Source organism: Pleurodeles waltl, chromosome 8 (genome assembly GCF_031143425.1).
Source record: "Pleurodeles waltl isolate 20211129_DDA chromosome 8, aPleWal1.hap1.20221129, whole genome shotgun sequence".
Classification (NCBI taxonomy): Eukaryota; Metazoa; Chordata; class Amphibia; order Caudata; family Salamandridae; genus Pleurodeles; species Pleurodeles waltl.
Genome location: NC_090447.1, coordinates 121,564,965 through 121,587,065, shown reverse-complemented (window position 1 = coordinate 121,587,065; position 22,101 = coordinate 121,564,965). Strand labels below are relative to the sequence as shown.

Below are 22,101 nucleotides of genomic sequence, written 5' to 3'. Positions count from 1 at the left end.
AGTATGATTTCCTGGCCTACTTCTATAAATTCTTGTGAATTCATGAAAGACGTACATCTGCACTAATGCAAGGACATAAACCATGGGTGCACTTTTGTGACTAGCTTTAAAAATTGGGCCTCTAATTAGGTCTGGCATAAACCAAGATGTTTTGTTTTTATTAAATCTCCGTCTCTTTATCTATCTAGAGACTGGCTTCAGTGAGTGATGGCATTCTGCTCTTTCATAAGGAGCATATTGGCACACAAAGTAGTTTTATTCAGTGCCAGGAACATTGTAGCAATGTGTGCTTTTTGAGAACAAAGAAATATTTGTATTTTTGCCAGTGTTTGTTATAATGCTCCCATGGCTATTAAGTTGTACAAAACCCATGCCAAAACAAGATAAACATTGACAAAACCCCAAAACCTGACCACCAATGCCAGGCATTTTGGCTTTGCCAATGATTGTTTATTTCTATTTTTTCCATAATCCTGATGAAACTTGTTACCTGGGTTTTACATTCTGAATATTTTTGGAAATACTAGCATGCATCAACACATTTTACTAAATGATACTTCAAAGAAATGGTACCTAAAATGTCACAATAGTTTAGCTAAACATTTTTTTCTAGTAGCATTTTTTGTAAACAATTTAAATTGAAAGCAAAGAATCATGTATCTTTCTTCCAAAATTTTGCCTCAGTATTCAGTGTTGGCACATTTAATTGCAGCAGCAGCATGTTTAAGAGGAGGGCTTTGAGCACCGGCACTTTATTTACAAATTAAGCACTGATTATATGTAGCCTTATATTGTTAAACCATGCAAACGTGTGTATATATTTTTATATTGGAACCACTGTCGGTAGTGCAGTCCGAGGAATGCAACATTTCATTAGAGAGCTCAAACTAACAATAAAGGTTTTGCATTAATGAACCGTACATGCAACTTCTAACAGCATTAATATATGGACACAAATATTACCTTAACTGCAGACAATGTCCTTCCGGACCCATAATAACATAATGTAAATTGGAGGCAAAAGGGTTTGTGCTGCAGGGGGTTGGGCCTATTTGTCCCAAGGACAAAACAGACATGAAAACGTGTTGTCCTTGGCCCCAAACAATATGTCCTGGGTGTCGGCTATGGTGGGTGCAACCCACGCTTGCCCACCGTTCTTCACTCTCTCTTCAGCCTCTCCTGCCATCTGGTACCCTAGGCTATCATACTGTCTTCAGAAGAACTTAAAATGGACACTCTTAGATGAGTGAGCTTGCCCACGCAATGCTGCATTTCACCCCAACAAGACTTCTTGCACCTCCAGCCATTTGGGCAAGGCCAAGTGCAGCTGAAGACTCCACTCTGTACCATAGCAGCAACCAGGTCTCACAGATATTTCATAAAGTTTGGAGGTAAGGGCTTTAGATTTTGGGGTGGTATGGTGCCCACCCTGGACTGCCTGGCTACTCAATACACTACGCCAGGTAAAGACAGGTTCTATGAGGATTGACACCACGCATTTAATTAGCCTGCTGTGAAACATACCAAGCTGAAGAGAAAGGAGGCCCAGTAGCCCCCTGACTTTAGCACACCCAAAGACTCAGATTGAGAACTACCTTAAGCTGTTGCAGTGAAATAAAAGAACAGAGAAATGCAAGATAAGAGCAGCTAGGTCACCCATGTCAGAAGGTACATCTGAGATCAAGCCAATATTCTAGAAAGTGGAAGCACCTCCCTGGGATAAGCCTTGCATTCATTAGTATAAGCTTCTCCAAACCCCCTCAGTAACTGGATTTGTAGATGAGGCAGCCATCCTGCTGAGGGGGACAAGTAAAACCTGGGTCATGGGTTTTGGACTCATTCTGAGGTTACATTTAAAAGGGAGAGCATGACCATTTTCACACACGGGTATTGGTTGCTCTCAGTCCACTGCCATATGGCACAAGGATATTTATCCAGATCCAGAGTCTTCATAGTGTGCAGTAGTTACTTGCCAATGTGTCTACTTTAGATTGGTGGAAATGTTACTGTTAAGCACTTAATACAGCGCAAGGCTCACTCCTGAAGGAGTATCTTGGCGCCTAGGTCAAGAAGAAAAGAGCTAGGATTAAAAATTATGTTAGAGAACACAATTAAACAGCCATATTTTTAACAACTTTTTTTTTTTTTTTTCTTTAACTCTGCACGCTCAGCAAAGGAGCGGATGGAGAATGGCAATTTGTTCCAATACAATGGAACTAGACAGGAAAATGATCATCCACCATATCGAGCAGTGCGAATACGTGGGATCTTTAAAAAAGGCCCTTTGAGTGGATCTAAGCAGTCTGGAGGGCTGACAGTAATAGAGGTTAGAATGCAGATAGGTAGGAAGGACCTTATTTAGTGCCTTCTGAGTCAAGCAGCATAGCTTAAAAATGTTCCGCTTTCTAATAGGCAACCAGTGAAAGTCTTTTAGAATAGGAGAAACAGAGGTGGGAGAGTTGCAAAGTGCAGTAAGAAATCAGCTCAACTCCATTTAGCTCCATCTGCTTCAGATTCAGATAGCAAGCTACCAGTTGCTACTCACCTGGGAACAGTAAGAATATGTTCCCTTTGCTGCCAGGCCTACTAGATTTTGGAGGACACCTGAGGTTGGAGTATTCACCAAGAGACTAAGCAGCTGTCCAAGGTGAGACGGGTAAGGACTATCTCCCCATAAGACATATTTGTTCAACTTTTACCAAAGAGCACATAACTGTATGTACTGGCCAGTCCAAACTCCTAGCAATAATTTACTGAGACCTGAGCCAGCATCAGCTTGTGAGCAGTGTGAACTGAGCTCCGCTACATTTGCATCCCACCAACATTTCAGAGATTGCAAATATATTTGCCCGAAGTCCGTCCATTCCTCAGCCCTCATCCCACCTCCATCTGCCATTAGGACCATCGATCAGTGGTTGGAGTCGACTGAGCATTTCTTCAGCTGCTGCACTTTATTCCATCAATCCATAGACAGAGATGATCTTCTTATATCAGTCATTAGTGATATTCACCTTTCATGCAGTCCTGATCTAACCTAGCCAGTTTCTACAATCCTCATTCAAGGCTGTTGGCTTCCTTGGGCCATATGAAGCTCGCCCTACAACAGAGTACTGATTGCCCTCAGGACACTCAACCCGAGCTCACTGGGAGCCCATATTTTAGATCTGTTCTCTTAAAGTAGCCTGCGTAATTCTTTAACATGTAAATTGTGTCTTGGCACTATAGAATATAAACAGGAAATGTATCTAAACAGACCGTCAATTTGTATATTTGAGGAAAAGAGACATGTTTTCAGTTTTCTGCAGAATCTTAGATGACTTTCACTCCTCATGGCTTGTAAGAAGGTAGTCCAGAAACAGTGTGCATGGAGTCGAAAACTTTGTTACTCTACCTTGCTCAGAACTCTGAGTACAGACTTCATGAAACAGTGCCTCGTAGTTGGAATTTTTCAAATTGATTCGGAGAGATGTTGGGCAGAAGGAACATGTCTGTCACTGTCGGATTACACACAAGCTCACATCTCCTGCGACAAACTTTGCAAAGAAACTGGGAAAAAGGTCAACTCATCTACATCTTAAACCAATCACTTGACCTGGTTCTGCACACTGAGCCTATAATCAGTATCTTCTCTGACATATACTGAGGGACACTAAAATTGTGCGGAAATAGAACAGTAAATTATGTGGTAAGGAAAGGCGGATTATGCAGCACAGCGTGACAATATTATCTCATTGTTTTAACATTAAGACACTGATAAGAGGTACCAAAAACACATCAAATACAAAGGTTTCACAAGAAAGAAAAAAACACATTCAACAGATCCCCTTCGAAACGTTATTCACCAAAATGCGTTTGACAAGCGCAGCAGTTTATTTGTAATGTCTACTCGTAATATAGTCTAAAAACACACACACACAAACACACACACACACACAGTGACATATCAGCAAAAAACAAACCTGCATTTTCAAAGTTCTTGTAATAAAAAGTTTGCCTCCTTTATTCTGTGCATACCAAATACTATTTAAAACTCATCAGCTTATTTTGGAACCCAGACATGGACCCTGGAAACACCTCTTTCTACAAAGAAAAATCCCTGCAGGACAGCACAACACAACGCACACTAATAATGTAAGATAATTACAATGTTTTAATGTATTTTACACTGCAAATGCCCTCTTAAAATTGCTGAGTGGCAAGTGGCAATGCCTGTGTGTAGCATTAATTTGGACGTATAGTATAAAAAAAAAAAAAAAAAAAAAAACTTTCAAGACCAAGGAGGAATAATTTTCAGCCTGCTTCAATTATACTGAAGTATGATTTTTTTTTTTTTTTTACTATAGAGTATAGACAAAGCTCCCTATGCATTCGATCAGCTAGGGGTACTAATACAATCTGGGAAAAAGCTTAGCCTCTTTATTATCTGTTTGATTACTCAAAACGACAACTAGCAGATGAATCGTGACCAGCTAACGTTTGCAAAGTGTTGGCTACACCACTGCACCACGTTCCATGTTTGTTTAGTAACTTTTGATCCATTTGCGCCAACACCTTTTTATTTTTTTTGCTGAAATTCGCAATTTATGAAGAACCTCATGGATCATGTTGTAAGTATAGGAAAACTATAATCATGCGTAAAATACCACAGAATCGGTTACTCCACCGACCACGTACATATTGACTGAACAGGAAGAACCCTGCTCTTGAATTCTATGTCAGGACCGGAGGCTTCGGATTATGCTTACTCTTACTTTACTGACCAAAACACAGCAGCCAATAATAAAACTTTAAAACTTAAAACTACCATTCCCATGATGCTAAGTCCACCAATCACAGCCCCACCATGACCATAAATAGTCTGTGTGCCAAAGTCCGTCCTCTTTCTTTGCTGCTCCAGCAGCCAGTTAAGTGTTGCGCGCGGAGTGATCAAATGTTTATGCTATTGTTTTTTATGTAAATGAGCACGCATAGCCTTAGCGCTTCAGTTTGTTTGCATATTTCAATGCGTTTCGGAGCTTCGGCTCCGCTAATTTTATTGTATTTTGTTGTTCCTAAGTACCGGTGTGGAGCGGGAGCAGGCCAGTAAACGAGCGTTTGCTCGGTATTGAGAGGACGCAGTCCTCTTTCCATGCCGATGCGTGCGCACGCGCATTAAGCTGATCGAAGGTTTTCCGACCGGGTTTTCAGCGCGTGTGCACGGATTGGCGTCAAACCTCTACTAAATGGCCTAGATCCACCCTCAGGCGCTGAAATAATACTAATTAGAGCTCTGCTCAGGTGGCAATTTTGGTATATTACCAGATATAGAATTTTTGGAAATTTTGATTAGCAGGTGGCTCCCTCCACTCCAAAATTTTGCTGGTTATACAGTTTTAGCTGTTTTGTTGAACTCTCTATTCACCTGCTCAGGGTTTTTTGCCCCCCGTTAACTCCTGCAACAACCTTAGATCTAGCATGGCGTACTATGCCAATGAAGATGAGCAATACCAAGAACTGCAAGAGATGCCTTTGGAGCATCAAATGGAGGAAAGACTGGTGGAAGCACTTGGTCATCATGTGCAGGACTCCGTGAATTGGGCTCTGATTCAAGCCCTCAAGCCTTTTACCCAACCTTTGACAAATTTTGCCAAAAGAGAGTTTTTGGGCGAGAACAGTCAACAATCTCATCTACAATCAGGAGATCCCAAGGAGAGTTTGGGACTCCCTCTGCAACGATCAGGAGGTTATTCCTCTGAGGAAATATTGGCACACGTGGCATCCTCGGTGTTGCGTGACAACGCTTATGGGGGTTTCCCTCCCCCTCAAGATGCATCCTCTAATTTCCAACAATCCTCCTTTTCCCAATCCAGTTATCAAGATCCCTCTTCTTCCAAATCAGATTCAGATGAATCTCAATCAGATTCCCTTCCACGTAAAAAGAAAAGCAAGTCTTGTCATTCTATGTCCGAAGTCACTCCTCCAGCGGGTAAGAACCTCTTATTCACACCTGAAGATATTATTCATCCACACTCCACTGAATGGGTTCCTATTCCGGAAGTGGCCAATTATTTCCAAGACAGACTGCGTAAATGTTTTGAGAAAGAGGTGCGCAACACTCTCAGATCCGAATGCCCTCGTCCCTCTTTGCTGGGTAAAGTCGCGGATACGCCTGAATTAGATCCCAGCATGGCGACCCTCCTTCACAAGTTTGCCAAGGACCCCAAGAAGGGTCTAGATCGGGCCTGGAGAGGTTGCCAGGACAAGTTGCTGGACGTCTCTGGCCCTTTGACTAAGATCTTGGACTTAGCTATTCAATCTAAGGAATCGGATGTGCCCATAGAGACGGAGGCGGTATTCCACTGGGCTCAAAGGGCTATCTGTCTTCTTGGCAACGCCAATTGCGCCATGTCAACGGAGTATAGACGCTCCTTCCTTATTCGCTTGGATCCAAAATTGGCAGAATTGGCTACTAATGAAGTGGGCTCTTCAGCCAATGGTATGCTCTTTGGAGACAAATTTATTTCCAATTTAAGCAAATACGTGGCCACATTTACAGCTCTAGACAAGGCCCAATCCAATATCAAGAAAGTATTCAACAATGCTCTTTTTGCCCCGGCCGGGCGTTTCAGGGGCCAAGCGTCAGGCCGCAGGTATCAGGCTTCCAGATACGCCTCTCAAGGTCACCGAGGTGGTTCGGCAGACCAACAGAACTTCTACCCCAACCGCTACAGAGGGCGTGGTCGTTCCTCCAGAGGGTATCGAGGAGGTGGTTCCAACCAAGATACCTCAAACTCAGGTGAGAATTATTTCCTCCTCGGAGGTCATTTTGGGGGGCAGGATACAATTTTTTCTTCCAGCCTGGCAACAAATCTCTCAGGATCCCTGGGTTCTTCAAACCGTTCAGGGTTTTCAGCTGGAGTTTTACACTCCCCCCCCCCCATTCAGAAGACTCCTCCTATGCCTCTCCTTTTTTCCCTCGCAGATCGCGAATTCATAAGAAAAGAGATTATCTCCCTATTAAAAAAGGGGGCAATCGTGCAAACCTCTCCGCATCCTCGGGGGTTCGCCAGCACAATATTCTTAGTACAAAAGAAAGGCGGGGGTTCCAGGTTAGTCCTAAACCTCAAGATTTTCAATTCTTGGATGACATTGTCATTTCAAGATGGAAGGTATTTACCTTCTCAGAGATCTTCTAAGAGACAGAGACTGGATTGTATGTCTAGACCTCAAAGACGCTTACCTCTCAGTCCCGATTTTTGCTCCTCACAGGCGATCCCTACAATTCCAATGGGGCTCCCATTGGTTCGAGTTCAAAGTCCTTCCCTTTGGTCTCTCCTCAGCTCCCTGGTGTTTCACCAAACTTTTGCGTCCAGTGGTCCAATTCTTGAGAAAGCAATGAGTACGCCTGATTATTTACCTAGATGACATACTTATCATGGCTCAGGACAAACAGATAGTTCTCCTTCACCTAAATTGGACAATACAATTGTTACAGGATCTAGGATTTGTAATCAATTCCGAGAAATCTTGTTTAATTCCAACTCCGAATATAGAATTCTTAGGATTCCAAATAGATTCAATAAAGACCTGGTTAATTCTTCCAGCCAGCAAACGCAGTTTGATCAAGAAAGAGTTGAGGAGAGCGCTTGCCTCTCTGACTATATCATTGAGGACGCTAGCTCGCCTAGTCGGGCTTTTGGCATCATCCATTCAGGCGATTTTCCCATGTCCTTTGCATTACAGAGCTCTTCAGAGATTGAAGATTCTCCATCTTCAGAAAGGACTTCAATACTCAGAGATGGTTCCCCTGTCAGAGGAAGCCAAGACAGAGATGGCATGGTGGCTCTCTCACATGGACGCCTGGAACGGCAGAGCGATTTTTCCCTCCAGTCCAGATGTTGTCAGAGTCGGATGCCAGCCTATGGGGCTTGGGAGCTCGTTGCGGTCCGGTGGAGACGGGGGGACGATGGTCCCCGGGAGAGCTGACATACCATATCAATTGCCTCGTCGGGCTCATTGCTGTATTCTCCTGCGGATGGACAATGTCTCCGCGGTCAGATACATCAATCGCCTGGGGGGGACCAGATCACGCCTAGCGGAGATAGCGAAGGAATTTTGGCATTATTGCCTCAGTCAGCAGATTTCAGTAATAGCACAATACATTCCAGGTCGGGTCAACACGACAGCAGACTGGAATTCTCGTTTCCTTCGGGACGGCAGCGACTGGAGGCTCAATCCACAAATCTTCCAAGCACTTCAGCTACGCTGGGGGAAGTGTCAGATGGATTTATTTGCCTCCCGATTGAACAGTCAGGTTCCTTGTTTTTTCAGTTGGAAACCGGATCCTCAGTCGAAGGGGACAGATGCATTTTTACAAATATGGCAGAGGGGGCTCCTTTATGCCTTCCCACCTTTTGTAATGATTCCTCGCGTCCTGGCACAAGTTAGTCGCCAACGCTCAGAGGTCATTTTGATAACTCCGTTCGGTCGTGCTCAGCCTTGGTTCCCTTCTGCAATGGTTCTGTCTTGCGACTTTCCGTTGAAAGTTCCACTGACTGTGGACCTTCTCACGGATCCGTTGAACAATTTTCACCCATTAATTCTGCAGGGGTTGTTGTCCCTCATGGCGTGGAAACTTTCAGGCGACGATGGCAGGTGCCTGGAGTTTCGGACTCGGCATTGTTCTTCTTATCCCAATCTTGGGCCCCTTCCACTCAGTAAAGATACGAGCAGGCCTGGAGAAAGTGGGTATGTTGGTGCAAAACAAGGAGTGTGGATCCCCTGGGGTCAGAAATTCATGTCATAGTCAATTTTCTTTCAGAATTGGCTTCCCAAGGTTTGGCATACAGAACAATTAATAACTGTCGTTCCGCTCTTTCTGCTGGACACCCGCATATTCAGGGCAAACCTGTAGGTGAACACCCTTTGATTTGTAAGCTACTTAGGGGTATACGTATAGTTAAACCTCCTCAACCAAAATATACTTCCTTATGGGATGTCAATATTGCCTTACGTTTCCTCAGAAATTGGCCAGATAATGAGGGATTATCTCGCAAGCAATTATCGGCTAAATTGACAATGTTACTATGTCTACTGTCATGCAGGAGGGTGTCGGATGTTAAAGCTCTGGATTTGTCAGGTAGAGTATTTACTCCGGAGGGAGTATCCTTTTCTATTACCAGACGTACTAAAACCCTATCAAAATGTATTTCTTATCCATCTTTTCCTCATAATAAGAAACTCTGTGTTGTTCAATGTTTGAAAGTGTATGAGGACTGTACACGTGAGTTCAGGCAGAATGTTTTTGGTCAATTATTGATTTCTGTGCAAAAAACGTTTCGTCCAGTCACTGCAGCAACCGTAGCTCGATGGGTTAAATGGTTATTAGCCGAAGCAGGTATTGACATAACTGTTTTTGGAGCTCACTCTGTCAGAGGAGCCATGGCTTCAAAAGCCTTTGATACTGGAGCTAGACTAGAAGATATTATGGCGGCAGCAGATTGGTCAAATGATTCCACCTTCAAGGTATTCTACCATAAACCTATTGTTGACGTAGTTTCAGAAGTGGTGGATAGACTTTAAACTAGCATAATCCGAAGCCTCCGGTCCTGACATAGAATTAAAATATTTCTAGCTATCGTGTCAAGAATTTTAGATTCTATTAAGGACACAGAGGCGAGGATTATCCCACCCATTAATTCATTATAATGAATATTGTCAATATTTACAGTTGATTTTGTACATTTTCAATTATATTAAACTATTGACCCTCCCTTCAAAGTACATAGATATTAGTTTATTCTTTTGCATTCACAGGAGCAAATAACACAAATGTGTAGAGGTCATCTTCTCGGAGCAAGAATCGGATTCCAGTTCTGTTCTAGGTTGGAGTGAAGTGTTGGTCCCTCAAGTTTCGAGGAGTTTCGTGTCAAGGTGGCGAACTATTTCAGCGTCAAGTTGGATTCGCAAAGAAAGAGGACGGACTTTGACACACAGACTATTTATGGTCATGGTGGGGCTGTGATTGGTGGGCTTAGCCTCATGGGAATGGTAGTTTTAAGTTTTAAAGTTTATTATTGGCTGCTGTGTTTTGGTCAGTAAAGTAAGAGTAAGCATAATCCTCGCCTCCGTGTCCTTAATAGAATCTAAAATTCTTGACGGGATAGCTAGAAATTTTTTCATCCATAGACTATGTTCTGCTTCCAGCATCAGCCAATGATATAGCCCCACACATTACTGTTCTTTCAGCATATTTAAGAATATGTAACCTGAAGGTCTCTCTCTCTCTCCCCCCCACACTCCCTCTCCACGCAAATGATTCTTCTGCATCCCTGTGCGCATGCGTAGGGCTTTATCTTCACTTTAGAAAGCATTCTTACGCAGATGAACCCCCAGCGTCTGTCTATCTGTGCTCCCTTCCACGAACATTGTCCTCTGCGCTTTTCTTCCCAAAGTGTCTACTTGTGTATACCTTAGGCCCTATTCACAACGCTACATATGTCACTGTCTAAAGATCTCATGAAAAGTACCATTTTCAACTAAAACTCGCAATACGAAAAAAATAAAATCAAGGTCCCAAGAAAAAAAACTGTCTTGAACTGATCACTCTCCTCCACTTTCATTACCTCTGTCTTATATCAAACAGTTGCTATACTCACTTGACCCTTGTGTGACTTAAAGACGGAGACAAGCCCAATTTGAACTACTACGGCCAACTCCACTGATTCTTAGGCACCTGAACGCGACAGGAAAAGATGGCCGACCAAAAGCCTAACCCTCTTACAGCTCTCTTGCTGGTTTCCATTAGGGCCGCCATTTCAGACAGCAAGTCCAAATGTGCAGCAATTACTGTCTGCATCGCTGTGGATAATGTCATATTTCCCCTTGGAAACACTTCGCTTGTCATTAGCCTACCGCACTCTATGTCCGAGTCTGCAAACCTCACTCCCTCAGGGCAACCAACACGACTCCACTCCATTAAATGAGAATCTGAAACACTAAGCACTCAAACATACTGGAACCGTTTGCTGATGAGCCTATTGCAGAAGCACTTTGCGCAAATGACGACAAATACTCCTTGAGGGACCAGACAAAGGACGAAGAGAAGTGGCTCGGAGGATGTACTGGGTGGGGCACAGTCAGCAAGCATCCAACTAGTAAGGTAATTCAGCTTGAGGAGTTAGAGATAACTTGGGATGCTGGGTCAAAATAATCACTGGTGGATCTGTCACTTTTAGCTTAATGATATTGCTTCTCCATCAAGTAGAAATTCCACTCCTTCCTGGGCACCGCCCCCCAGCAAAGGATAGGGAGGTCTCTAAACGTTGCTCAGGTTTGTGAAAATGTGGGTAGTAGCCTCACAGAATCGTCCTTTAAAGTTTCCAGCAGCACACTCCTGCAAAACCAGAAGCCTCCCTGGGTATTCAAGTGAGTGGAGCCGGGGAAGATGGGTTTTGTGCCACACGGGCATTGTTCTTCAACTTGTCAATATTTGCAGGTCTCATACTGATCAGTCAATTTTCACTACTGCTGATTTGACCCTTAACGTCTTACCAGGAAGCTGCTTCATTGCCCTCTACTTGACAGCATAACAAGTTCTTGAGCAATACAAAGTATTGCACTGTTTTTGCAGTATGAGAATATTATAGTCATTTAAAGATCTAATGCAGTATCATGTTCTTCTATGACGTCATGGTAAACATACAGTGCCTGGACACCCTCACGGGTGATTAGCGCGCTCTACAAATCCTGATTGATTTAAGTGGGCAACACTGAGTATTTAATTTTTCATATTTATACAGTGAAAACCTTGCCAAAGGCTGAAGGGGTGCTGGACAATGTACACAATTAATCCCTGGCAGAATGCAAACTACAAGCTGAATGAATTGTGATGCTGGAATTTCAATATTTTAACTGGAGGAATTAAGGCCTGGTCGTTTTTAGGAGAGCAGCCATTTGCATGGGCAAGCTGGGCCCACACATGGTGTCAACCTTCAGAGGGCAGACTGAGCTACCTCCCTTAGGTTGATGCATGGAGGCTTCTTGTGTAACACTGCCTCAGCTCATTCCCTTCCACCCCACCCCCCATTTGTTTCTCTACCACTGCTCTACACACCTCACACTCTACCACTCCACAACGACTTGCCACAAGCATGATGCAGCTCAGCTTTGGTTGACTGAGGTCAGCTGAGAAGGGTCGGAGATGCTTATGCTCAGAGATTAGTCGCTGTATGATATCACCAGCCTGGATCTGACCTGTGAACACGAAAGTGGCCCCTCGTTGCCTCATTTGACACACCATCAGGAGCAAGGATGGCAGATTGGATCCACTCAGAGTGCTACCCGAGCAAAGGCCGGTCCTGCTCTCTGGAGTCAATGGGTCAGGCTGTGACAGGGTCCCGTGGTACGTGCCCAGGCAAGGAGGTGCGTTCAATCTCTTAGTGCAATGGATCAGCAGCACAGCATTCACATGCAGAGAATGGTTAAAGCCCAGGACGCCACAGCAGCTCAGGACTCCTGCACCCACACTGGGAACAGGCTCAACAAAAGGGCTTAACTAGAGCCGGAGAGTGCTTATTACTCAAAGTCCTTCTGGTGGTTTGATGGCCATTCCATGGTCTTAATGTCCATCGCCAACTGCAACAGGCTGTCAGTACAGATAGAAAAATGGATGTGCATCTGGGTACTTTCACCTCCCAAGGGGTGACTCGCACCGCTTGCATCGGCAAGTGAAGGTGACTTCCACGTGAGAGATGCGGGGACCCTGGATGCAGTGCCTTGTTGTCTCAAAGTGCCTGGTACCACATTCAGTTTCTGAACCCTGTGATTCACCATCTGATTCCTGTCCAAAGATTAAATGCAACATGTCCTGTAGGATGGAGTGGCCTTACTCTGGATGTATGCCATATTGTTTTGGAGAGGCCATCAATCAATGGTATCACACGCAACAGAAAGTATAGATGACTCTGTACCAAACAAGAGTAGGAAAAGCTGTGCCAGTCAGTTGCTGCAAATAGTCAGTGATGTGGCATGCATAGATTAAAGCTGAATATTTGTGTCACAGACTACCAAAGTGAAAAAAGAAATAACTAGAATGAAAATACAGCAAAGAATTAAGGCAAGGAAGTATGGTGGCATCCGTTTGTTGTTAGGAGACCCCAGACTCTCTGATAATGTCCCCCAGAGGTTCCAGATAGAGGATAATAGCGCTGGAGCTAGAACAGATCCCTGTGGAGCACCTTGAGACAGCCTCATGAAACCAAAAAACAGATTTGTCAATTTTGATCCCTTGGGATCGGTGAGAAAGGTATGATGTAAACCAGTTGACAATATTAATCTGAAAGCTCATGGGTTCTTTAAGAGTGAGGTGGTGGCCACCCCAATATACAGTGTTGAATGCCACAGAGAGGTCAAGTAGGATTAAGGGACAGTGTGGTCACTGAGAGTTGTGGTTTTGTTACTATGCCCAGGCCTGAAATCACATTGATAATCACCCAAGAGTGTGTTCTCAGAGAAAGATTAATTCAATTAAATGTACAAGTTTCCAGAGTTTTGGCAAAGGACAGACCCTTGAGATAAACCCTCTGTACTTGTATCCCAGGATCAGGGATTCCAAACCCCTATTTAGATTGGTGCTTGTGATCGATATTCTGTGCCACCTGTCTATACCTCTAGCAGGGTCTGGTCCAAGTCGTAGTGTGGGATGCAGCAACACGGGAAGGCTTGGGAGAAGCATGAAGAATCCACGTTTGGTTGGTACGTGCTTTTGGTTAAGTTTGTGCTACAGAAGTACTATATACATACATGCTTAAGATGGTAACTTTGAACCATCCGTCAGCACCATACCTAGTGCCCGGCCTAAGCATTGCAAGTTGGCAATGGCATACAACACAGAATTTAGGCCTTTAGATCATCACCAGGAAATACTGGAATGATTTAGGAACTACTTCCGGTACCTAATATCTGGCTGGTGACTGAACTATTTAAATAACCAAAAGGGAAGAAGAGAATAATAATCTGAACTCGCTGCATGTACAAACACGGATTCTTCACACTCTTCCAGAGTCTCCACAAGTGGCCGCCTACCACCTCTCACTGTGACTGAACGCCAATTGTAGCACAAACAGATGGTACAGAATATCAGGCCACATGCACAAAGCTTCGTGTTTGTGATTTCCTAACAGCAAATTTTTGCGATTCGCTTTTAGGAAATCAAACTGTGATGTACAACAGTGTGTTTAACACTGTTTGCGATTCCCAAATGGGCACAAGGGACCTGCCTCATCAATATCCATGAGGCAGGTCGCAATTTGGGACCCATTGGGAATGGCCTGTACTCTTAGGGGCGGTGGTGCGCTGGGGTCAGCAGACCATGTCTGTGATTGCTTTTTAAATAAAGCACATTTTGTTTTTGTAATGCAAAAGGGAAAAGGGCTGCATTACAAAAACAAAAAAAGTTTTGTTTTCATCTCTAAGAGCAGGTAGTGGCCAGTGGGAAGACTGCCTGCTCTTAAAAAATTATGTCGCCCACATTCACAAAGGGGATGGGGACCCTTAGGGACCCCTTCCCATTTGAGAATGTGCTACCATCAATTTGAAACTGGTGCTAACCTGCGAATGTTTTATGACCACTTTCCGGTCGCAAAACACTCATACATGGCCCTGCGACTCTGTATTGGGAAGGGATGCCCCTTCCTAATATGGACTTGCAAACCCTATTTTGACTAGTTACCAAATCGCAAAATAGGGTTGGTACATGGCAAAAGGCCATTTAGCATTCGTAAACAGTCCAATTTGCCATTTGCAAATGCTAAGTACTTTCATACATGTGGCCATCGTTCACACACACACACACACACAAAAGCATGTACAGTGCCAGCTTTATTGCTGGTGGTATCCACTGCGACAATCTTTAATGGTGCCACACCAACAACAACTTGATTTATAGATTCCTTTACTACCACCCTCCAGCAGTGCTGCTCAGTGACATACATTTCAGTTTTTTATAGCACTACTCATAGTTCACTCACAGTCCGTTCTGTTATCTGCATGGTACATTTTCTTTGCAGCAGGCACGTTTACCCTCTGCACTACTTTATGAGTAAAAACTGCCACTAAACAAAACTTATCTCTTGAGCAGGAACATTAATCACCAGAGTTAGCTTGACATTTTTAATGTTGTCTGAAAACTGCTAGACACACAAGGAACTCTACAGCAAGTGCCTTTAAACCCATAAGATACTTTTAAACACAGTTTTTCCTGCAACAGCCAACCCACCCCAGCCACTTCCCCTCCAGGGGAAGCGCCAGGTGTGTCTGCACCGATTTTACCGCCCTAAAGCCGACCTTTTGGGTGCATAAATGTAGATACTTCATGCGCCTCCCACGCCTTCCCAAGCTGCTGCCTTCCGTGCTCCCACTGGGGCTGCACACTGGGCGCCAATTGTGGGGTAGACAGGTGATGGAGTGTATCATTCATAAACATCCTTCTAAGGAGTCAATTAAAAAACTGCACCATTGAATAAACCGCAGAAGTGGCACCATGGTGCTCATTGAAAAAACCCAAACGTTTACTGACCAGTAACGCAGTGCCAGGCCTTACGATACCATACACTGTGGTGGAGTACCAAGTGCTGTTTACAGATGAACCCATTGATAGGGACTATAGATGGAGGGAACAATGACACAGGCCTTCGCCCCAGCAGATCTGTGCATCTCCCCGGTGCTGTTGTGCTCCCTGCCTGATGGACCCTGTGCTGCTCCCCACATTTTGTGTACTGGGCTCAGGGTAGAGAGTTTAGGATTCGCTGGGTGGGGAAAAGCACTCCTGAAGTCTGCGCTCCTTACCCAACCCTGCCACCACCTCTCTTTGGACCACGTGCAGCCCCCACCCCCTTGGATCCTGGCTACTTGCTGTGCTGTCCACTGTTCTCTACATCCTGGATCCTTTACTGCCCCCCTGACCCAGTCTGCCTTTCCACTGCACGCTGCAGTTAGTTTCTAGCACCCTGACCTGATGCAGCCCTCGTCACACTGCTTGAGCCTGTGCTGCTCTCTGCCCCCTCAGCCCCCTCCTCCTCCAGGCCTCTTGGGCCCTTTGCTGCTCCCCTGCTTGGGCCCTGTAGGCTCGCTGCACTGCTCTCCTACCCCTCTGACCCTGGGCTGCCCTTCTCCTTTGGTCCCACTCCATTAGCTGCCCTCTTTTTGTGTTTTTGTTTATGCCATTGATATTCACCATCACGAACAACTTTTTTTATTTTGCCAGCGGTGAACAGCAACAAGCACTAGCAAAGCCATATGTTCGACTGACGCCTTTCAAATGTGAGACCAGTGGTACTTTGACAATGCTTGTTTACAGGCTGTGCTGCTCCATGCATCGTAGACCCTTCACTGCTCAAAGCCCCACTGCACTTCTCATTTCCTCATTTTGGTACCGTCACCCTACAGCGGTCCTTACACCGCTCCGCCCTTATAAGACCCCACATTGCTGCACTGCACCCTACTTCTTTGGATCTTAAAATGCATCTCAATCCAGCCCCCTTACCCTCTCCCCACATCCACAACGCCTTTGTCGGAAAGTCTTTTTTTGTTGTGTTTTTTTTTTTTTTTTTATAGTTAAAGGCTTTCCCCAAGCTTCACTAATATACAATGCAAGTACAACATGGACAGCAGCAGCGCAAACGTCACTATTTGTGGGAGAAAAAATGTATCTGTTCCTGCTCCCCATGGGCTGCGTCTTCTGTTTAACGCGCTTGCAAATGTCTTCGATAGTCAAAAGCCACAATGTTTTGTTTGTGAACTCATTGCTTCTGTGATGATTGTTTGCTTAAGCCAATAATAAACATATTTCAAGTCTTACTGTAGACAGTGTGATGTATGGCAACAGGCATCCTCTATCCAATAAAGACTTGCAGGTCTTTAGGCCTTAGGTCTGATCTGTGCTCATGATTTGATGGCTTTCTTGCCCTATTCTTGTGTCCCTCTTGCCCAAGCAGTGTGCTAGTCCCAACGTTTTATGATTAGTTGATGATGTCTTTTCTTCCACTGCTGATGTCAAGACCTTGCATTGCAATGCATGAGGGACTCGTTTCTCTCCCGCTCCCTCCTCCTTGCTCCTCCCTCTTTTCCCATCCACTCCTTTTTCTTGTGCCAATTTGGTTATCCGCAAACTCCCACTCGCCACGAACCTGTTCATCTGCTCGCTGCGCGACCATCTAAATTGTTTTCTAACCATTCCAAGATGGCAGCTGGTGCACGGCATGTACATAAGGCTTTCTAAAAAGAATCGGGAGGAGAGTGCTGCACAGAGGGACAGGGAGGAGAGTGCTGCACAGAGGGACAGGGAGGAGAGTGCAGCACACAGGAGCAGGGAGTAGAGTGCTGCACAGAGGGACAGGGCGGTGAGTGCAGCACACAGGAGCAGGGAGTAGAGTGATGCACAGAGGGACAGTGCGGTGAGTGCAGCACACAAGAACAACGGAGGAGGCGCAGCAGACAGGGAGGTGCAGAATGCAGAGCACAGAGGTGACCACTTGAAATGCAGCGCACAAGGAGTGCAGTGCACAGGGCAGACCTGGGGTGCAGCACTCGGGTGGTGCAGACAGGGCAGAATACAGGACTAGAGCAGGGAGCACGTGACACAGAGCAGAGAAGGAAGAGCAGCACATAGGAAAAGCCAAGCACAGGAACAGAGCAGGAGGGCAGCACCTAGGGGAAGAGAAAGGTGTGCAGTTTATAGGGAAAGAGAAGGGTGTGCAGTTTATAGGGAAAGAGAAAGGTGTGCAGTTTATAGGGAAAGAGAAAGGTGTGCAGTTTATAGGGGAAGAGAAGGGTGTGCAGTTTATAGGGGAAGAGAAGGGTGTGCAGTTTATAGGGGAAGAGAAGGGTGTGCAGTTTATAGGGGAAGAGAAGGGTGTGCAGTTTATAGGGGAGAGAGAAAGGTGTGCAGTACATGGGAATTGAGCAGGGAGCACAGCACAGACACTGCAGAGAGTGTAGCACATGGGAACAGTGCAGAGGGCAGTACATGGGAATAGAAGTACACGGATAGAACAGGAAGAGCAGAACAGAGGGACAGAGCAGGGCATGCAGGACAGAGAGAAAGAGCATGGAGTGTAGTACTCGGGTATGGAGCAGAGTGCGCTGCACACGGTACAGAAGAGAGTACAGCACGAAGAGCACACGGACAGTGCAAGGAAACGCATGCCACTGCATAGAACGAAGAGTGCAGTACACAGGAGTAGAGCAGAAAATGCAGCACATGCGGACAGAGCAGGGAGTGCAGCACATGCCGTCAGAGCAGGGAGTGCAGTACATGCGGACAGAGCAGGGAGTGCAGTACATGCGGACAGAGCAGGGAGTGCAGTACATGCGGACAGAGCAGGGAGTGCAGCACATGGGGAGAGTGCGTGCCAAGGGGAGAGCAGTGAGTGCAGTACATGCGGACAGAGCAGGGAGTGCAGCACATGCGGACAGAGAAGGGAGTGCAGCACATGCGGACAGAGCAGGGAGTGCAGCACATGGGGAGAGTGCGTGCCAAGGGGAGAGCAGTGAGTGCAGCACATGCGGACAGAGCAGGGAGTGCAGCACATGCAGACAGAGCAGGGAGTGCAGCACATGCAGACAGAGCAGGGAGTGCAGCACATGCGGACAGAGCAGGGAGTGCAGCACATGGGGAGAGTGCGTGCCAAGGGGAGAGCGGGGAGTGCAGCATACAGAAAAAGAGACGGACAGCACACATTAAGGTCCCTTCTGCAGGGTCACTAGGGTCTTGGGAATGTAAAGTCTAGTCTTCCTATGGCCAGCTGTAGGGAGGGGTGGGCAGAGCAGTGTTTCTCTTCTATCACGCGCTTTGCGCCATTCTCCGCATAGACAGGTTTCAGTTCCTGCGCCGTCTCACGCAAAAACCGTAGTTCATTTTAACTCAGAGGCAACAAACACGCAGCGCAAAGAACAAGCATTCCGGCGTTTTGTTCACTTTTTATTTTTGCGAAAATACATAGTTGGTGAATAGCAGTGGCCAGTAAGGATGATGCATGGAGTGCCAGGTGCATATGCAAATCAATATAAGGTGCTGTACATACAAGCGAGACAGATCACAAAACAAACTCAAGGCAAGTGGAGACTATAGCTCGGGAACTACGGCTCGGGAATAAACTCGTCATCGCAGTGTTAGCCAATCAGGCGGTTTATGTTAGTGTACATTAAAATAGCAGTATAATGGATCAAGAGACTTTTTGGGATTGGTCCGTGATTGCCTTTCAGCCTGCAGACCTCACGGTGTGATTGTCATCCGAGAGGAAGTCAGCACGAGCGGCAAAGTGGCCATTAACAAGTTGAGGGAACGAGAGTCCGCAGACTAGCAGTTCAGTTTCGGATGTCACGGACCCCCGGAGACGTAAACATCCCTGCGGAAAGGTCGGCGTCCTTCCCGCCTCTTGACTGGCATCTGTGGTGTTTTCCCAAGCTCGAGCCTCCGCTCGCGACCAGCAGTGGTGACGCTCCAGCAGCAATGTGGCCGCCAGGGACCTGTCAATCACCGGGGTGAGTGAGACTTGGTGGAAGAGGGCGTTCACACAGGTGTTCACAGATCCTTGTCACCCCCATAACAGGCCCCATTCCCGCGCGCACTGAAACCAGGGGCCCGATTCACAGTGGAGGAGTCAAAGTCTGAAATAATCTTATCTCTGTTTGTAACACATTTCACGAGTTTCTGAGTTTCATAAAGAATCCCCGAATGTTTTCCTAGGTCACATATGCTGTTTTCGAGGCATCATGTTCGATACAGGTATTTGGAATGTCTAATGTTAATCTGCACCTCCTGTCACCTGTTGGAGAGGTAAATAGTGTTGTGCGTGTGTCTATCATTGTGTGCTCATATCTGCGAGTGTGGGCATTTGAGCGTGTGAGTGCGTTTCAAAGCAGGATCTCGTATATGCGTGTTAAAGCCCTGTGACAAACGGGCCGAAACATACATATCTGAGGTTAAAGCTACTTTTTACAGCAGATTGACAGGAAAGCTTAACCTTATGTTTAACAATTACAAAATTTAAGAATTGCTATTTTAATACATACTTATATTCGGTTGCATTTCTTGGGTTACATCAGACATGGAAGCGATTGACCTGCCAAATCAGCCAGTTTCTGGCTGGGTTCACTTCCTGCATTTGACTTTTCAAGCGCTAGTTGAATACTTAAGATGCACAAACTCCCATTCAGGCCACATATAAATACATATTTATTTGTAATAAACTATGTTGGACCGTACATTGAGAAACAAATATATTACCTTATAATATCTCATATACACAGATCAATTCTCATTTCACAGCATGGATACCCAAAGTTACAGTCTGACTCCTTTGCAAGTCACGTGTGGATTAAATAAAAAGATCAGCAAAAGGGCACAATTTTGGACAAGAAATCTTGATTCACCACCCACCTCCCCATCCAATGAAGACAGCCCAACCTCAACTGGCAACCGGTCTACCCACTCACATTGTCTTTTAAAGGATTGGTGACACAACTGAACAACCTCTGCTTCTAAGATTACCAACCTGCTCTCTCCTGAGCATCTCATTTACAAAATAGACTGGAATCATCTGATCACCATTTGTGTGTCTCCAAATTTAGCGGAGTTGAGAAATTTAGCGAAGTTGAGAATATCTCGGCTGACACTGCAAACAATAAATTTAACAGAATGTTGTCTCCAGATAATAACAGTTTTAACCAAATTCTTTTTCCTGAATTTTGCTTTGTAAACGAAATCCATACTTTGTCGAAATCAAAAGTGACATTAAGGCTCAGATGACGGCTTCCAGTTGGATACTTTTAACAAGAGTGGGTGATAGAGCTGAGAACTTAAACTTTGAACCCAATCGAACATTTGACATTGCTTGGTTCAAGGCCGTCCATGAAGGTCAAGAGGAAGTACATCACTTTCCGGATCTTCGCCAGCTCCGCTATCCTTTCTCCGAACTCCTGGGTATCTGCTTCGCTGCAGGACACTTCATTCTCTCCAGGTTTCTTCCAGAAGGTCCCGCTGGGCTCCAGTAGTTGGCGGTTCATGAGGTTGGTCAGGTCTGGCGTCCAGTGCTGAGAGGTGCCGGTGACTATCAGTTTCCCAGGCTTCTTCAGCTGAATTTTCCACCATAGAAAGTTCAGCTTCTGCTTGGAGAAGTCAATGCGAAAGACGTACTCATTGGGTTTCAGTAGCTTCTCTCCTTCCTGTGGTTTTTCTTGCCTTTGCTGAAGGCTCTGTGCCCGGAGGCGCATGCACTTGGTGAGCTGTGCATCCTCGCAAAGGGAAAGTTCCAGCACAGATGCCTCTGTTGCCATTGCCTCTGTGTGTACGCACCCTTCCTGGCAAACGTCTTGACCTCTATTAGCTGCAACAGTGCAGGTTCCTCTCAAAAACACAACTGTAGCCCTTCCTCCCTGCCACACTCCCAACGGTGCCAAGCAACACAGGTCACTGACGCAAAGTGTCCCTTGAGGGAGTTCCCCTTGGAGCCTGCTTGACTAATTTGCAGATGTAGATCACATACCAACCACACAGTGAATCTTCAGGGAGGTCTGTGATGTCAACAGCCTTGGCAACATCCCTGACAACCACATACAGTGAGATCAAGAGCACAGTGCATATGGAATCTGTGTATTTAACAGCTTTTGCAAAGCCACTGCTGTTTTTAAAGTTGCAGAAAACTCCAGTGCCATGCATATTTTCCCCATTTGTCAGCTCAGTAACCCTGTTCATCCCATAATTAAAAATGTTAAACTCTTCACAAAAAAGTTTAGGGTGTGGATATCATTACTGGTAGAATTCAATGCCAACTTCCCAACAATGTGAAAACTGTCAGCACTTCTGAACTCTTGTAACAACTGTATCATGATAGTTATTAAATTCAGAAGCATATCATTATAAAAGCAAAGCTGTTTCGACAAAAGACCAATTTCAATTTTTTTTTTTTTTGTTTTTACAGAAATTGCAACAAAATACTGGAATAGCCTGCTCGTGTTGCTCAGGCATCAGTGAACTCTTCTCGCTAGTCAGGGCGGACATATGCAGAATCTCTTACAGGGCGGACATATGCAGAATCTCTTACAGGGCGGACATATGCAGAA

At 45.3% G+C, this 22,101-nt stretch overlaps 2 protein-coding genes across 3 annotated transcripts in view; both read right to left on the bottom strand.

The window, feature by feature from the left end:
* The window catches only part of CAPN5 (calpain 5), a 431,423-nt gene that overhangs the window by 77,323 nt on the left and 331,999 nt on the right, over positions 1-22,101 (bottom strand). The window lies entirely within an intron of this gene.
* Positions 20,744-21,378, bottom strand: OMP (olfactory marker protein). Its single transcript, XM_069203906.1, has one exon. It carries the CDS (start codon positions 21,313-21,315, stop codon positions 20,839-20,841), a length of 477 nt encoding a protein of 158 aa, XP_069060007.1. The 5' UTR covers positions 21,316-21,378; the 3' UTR covers positions 20,744-20,838.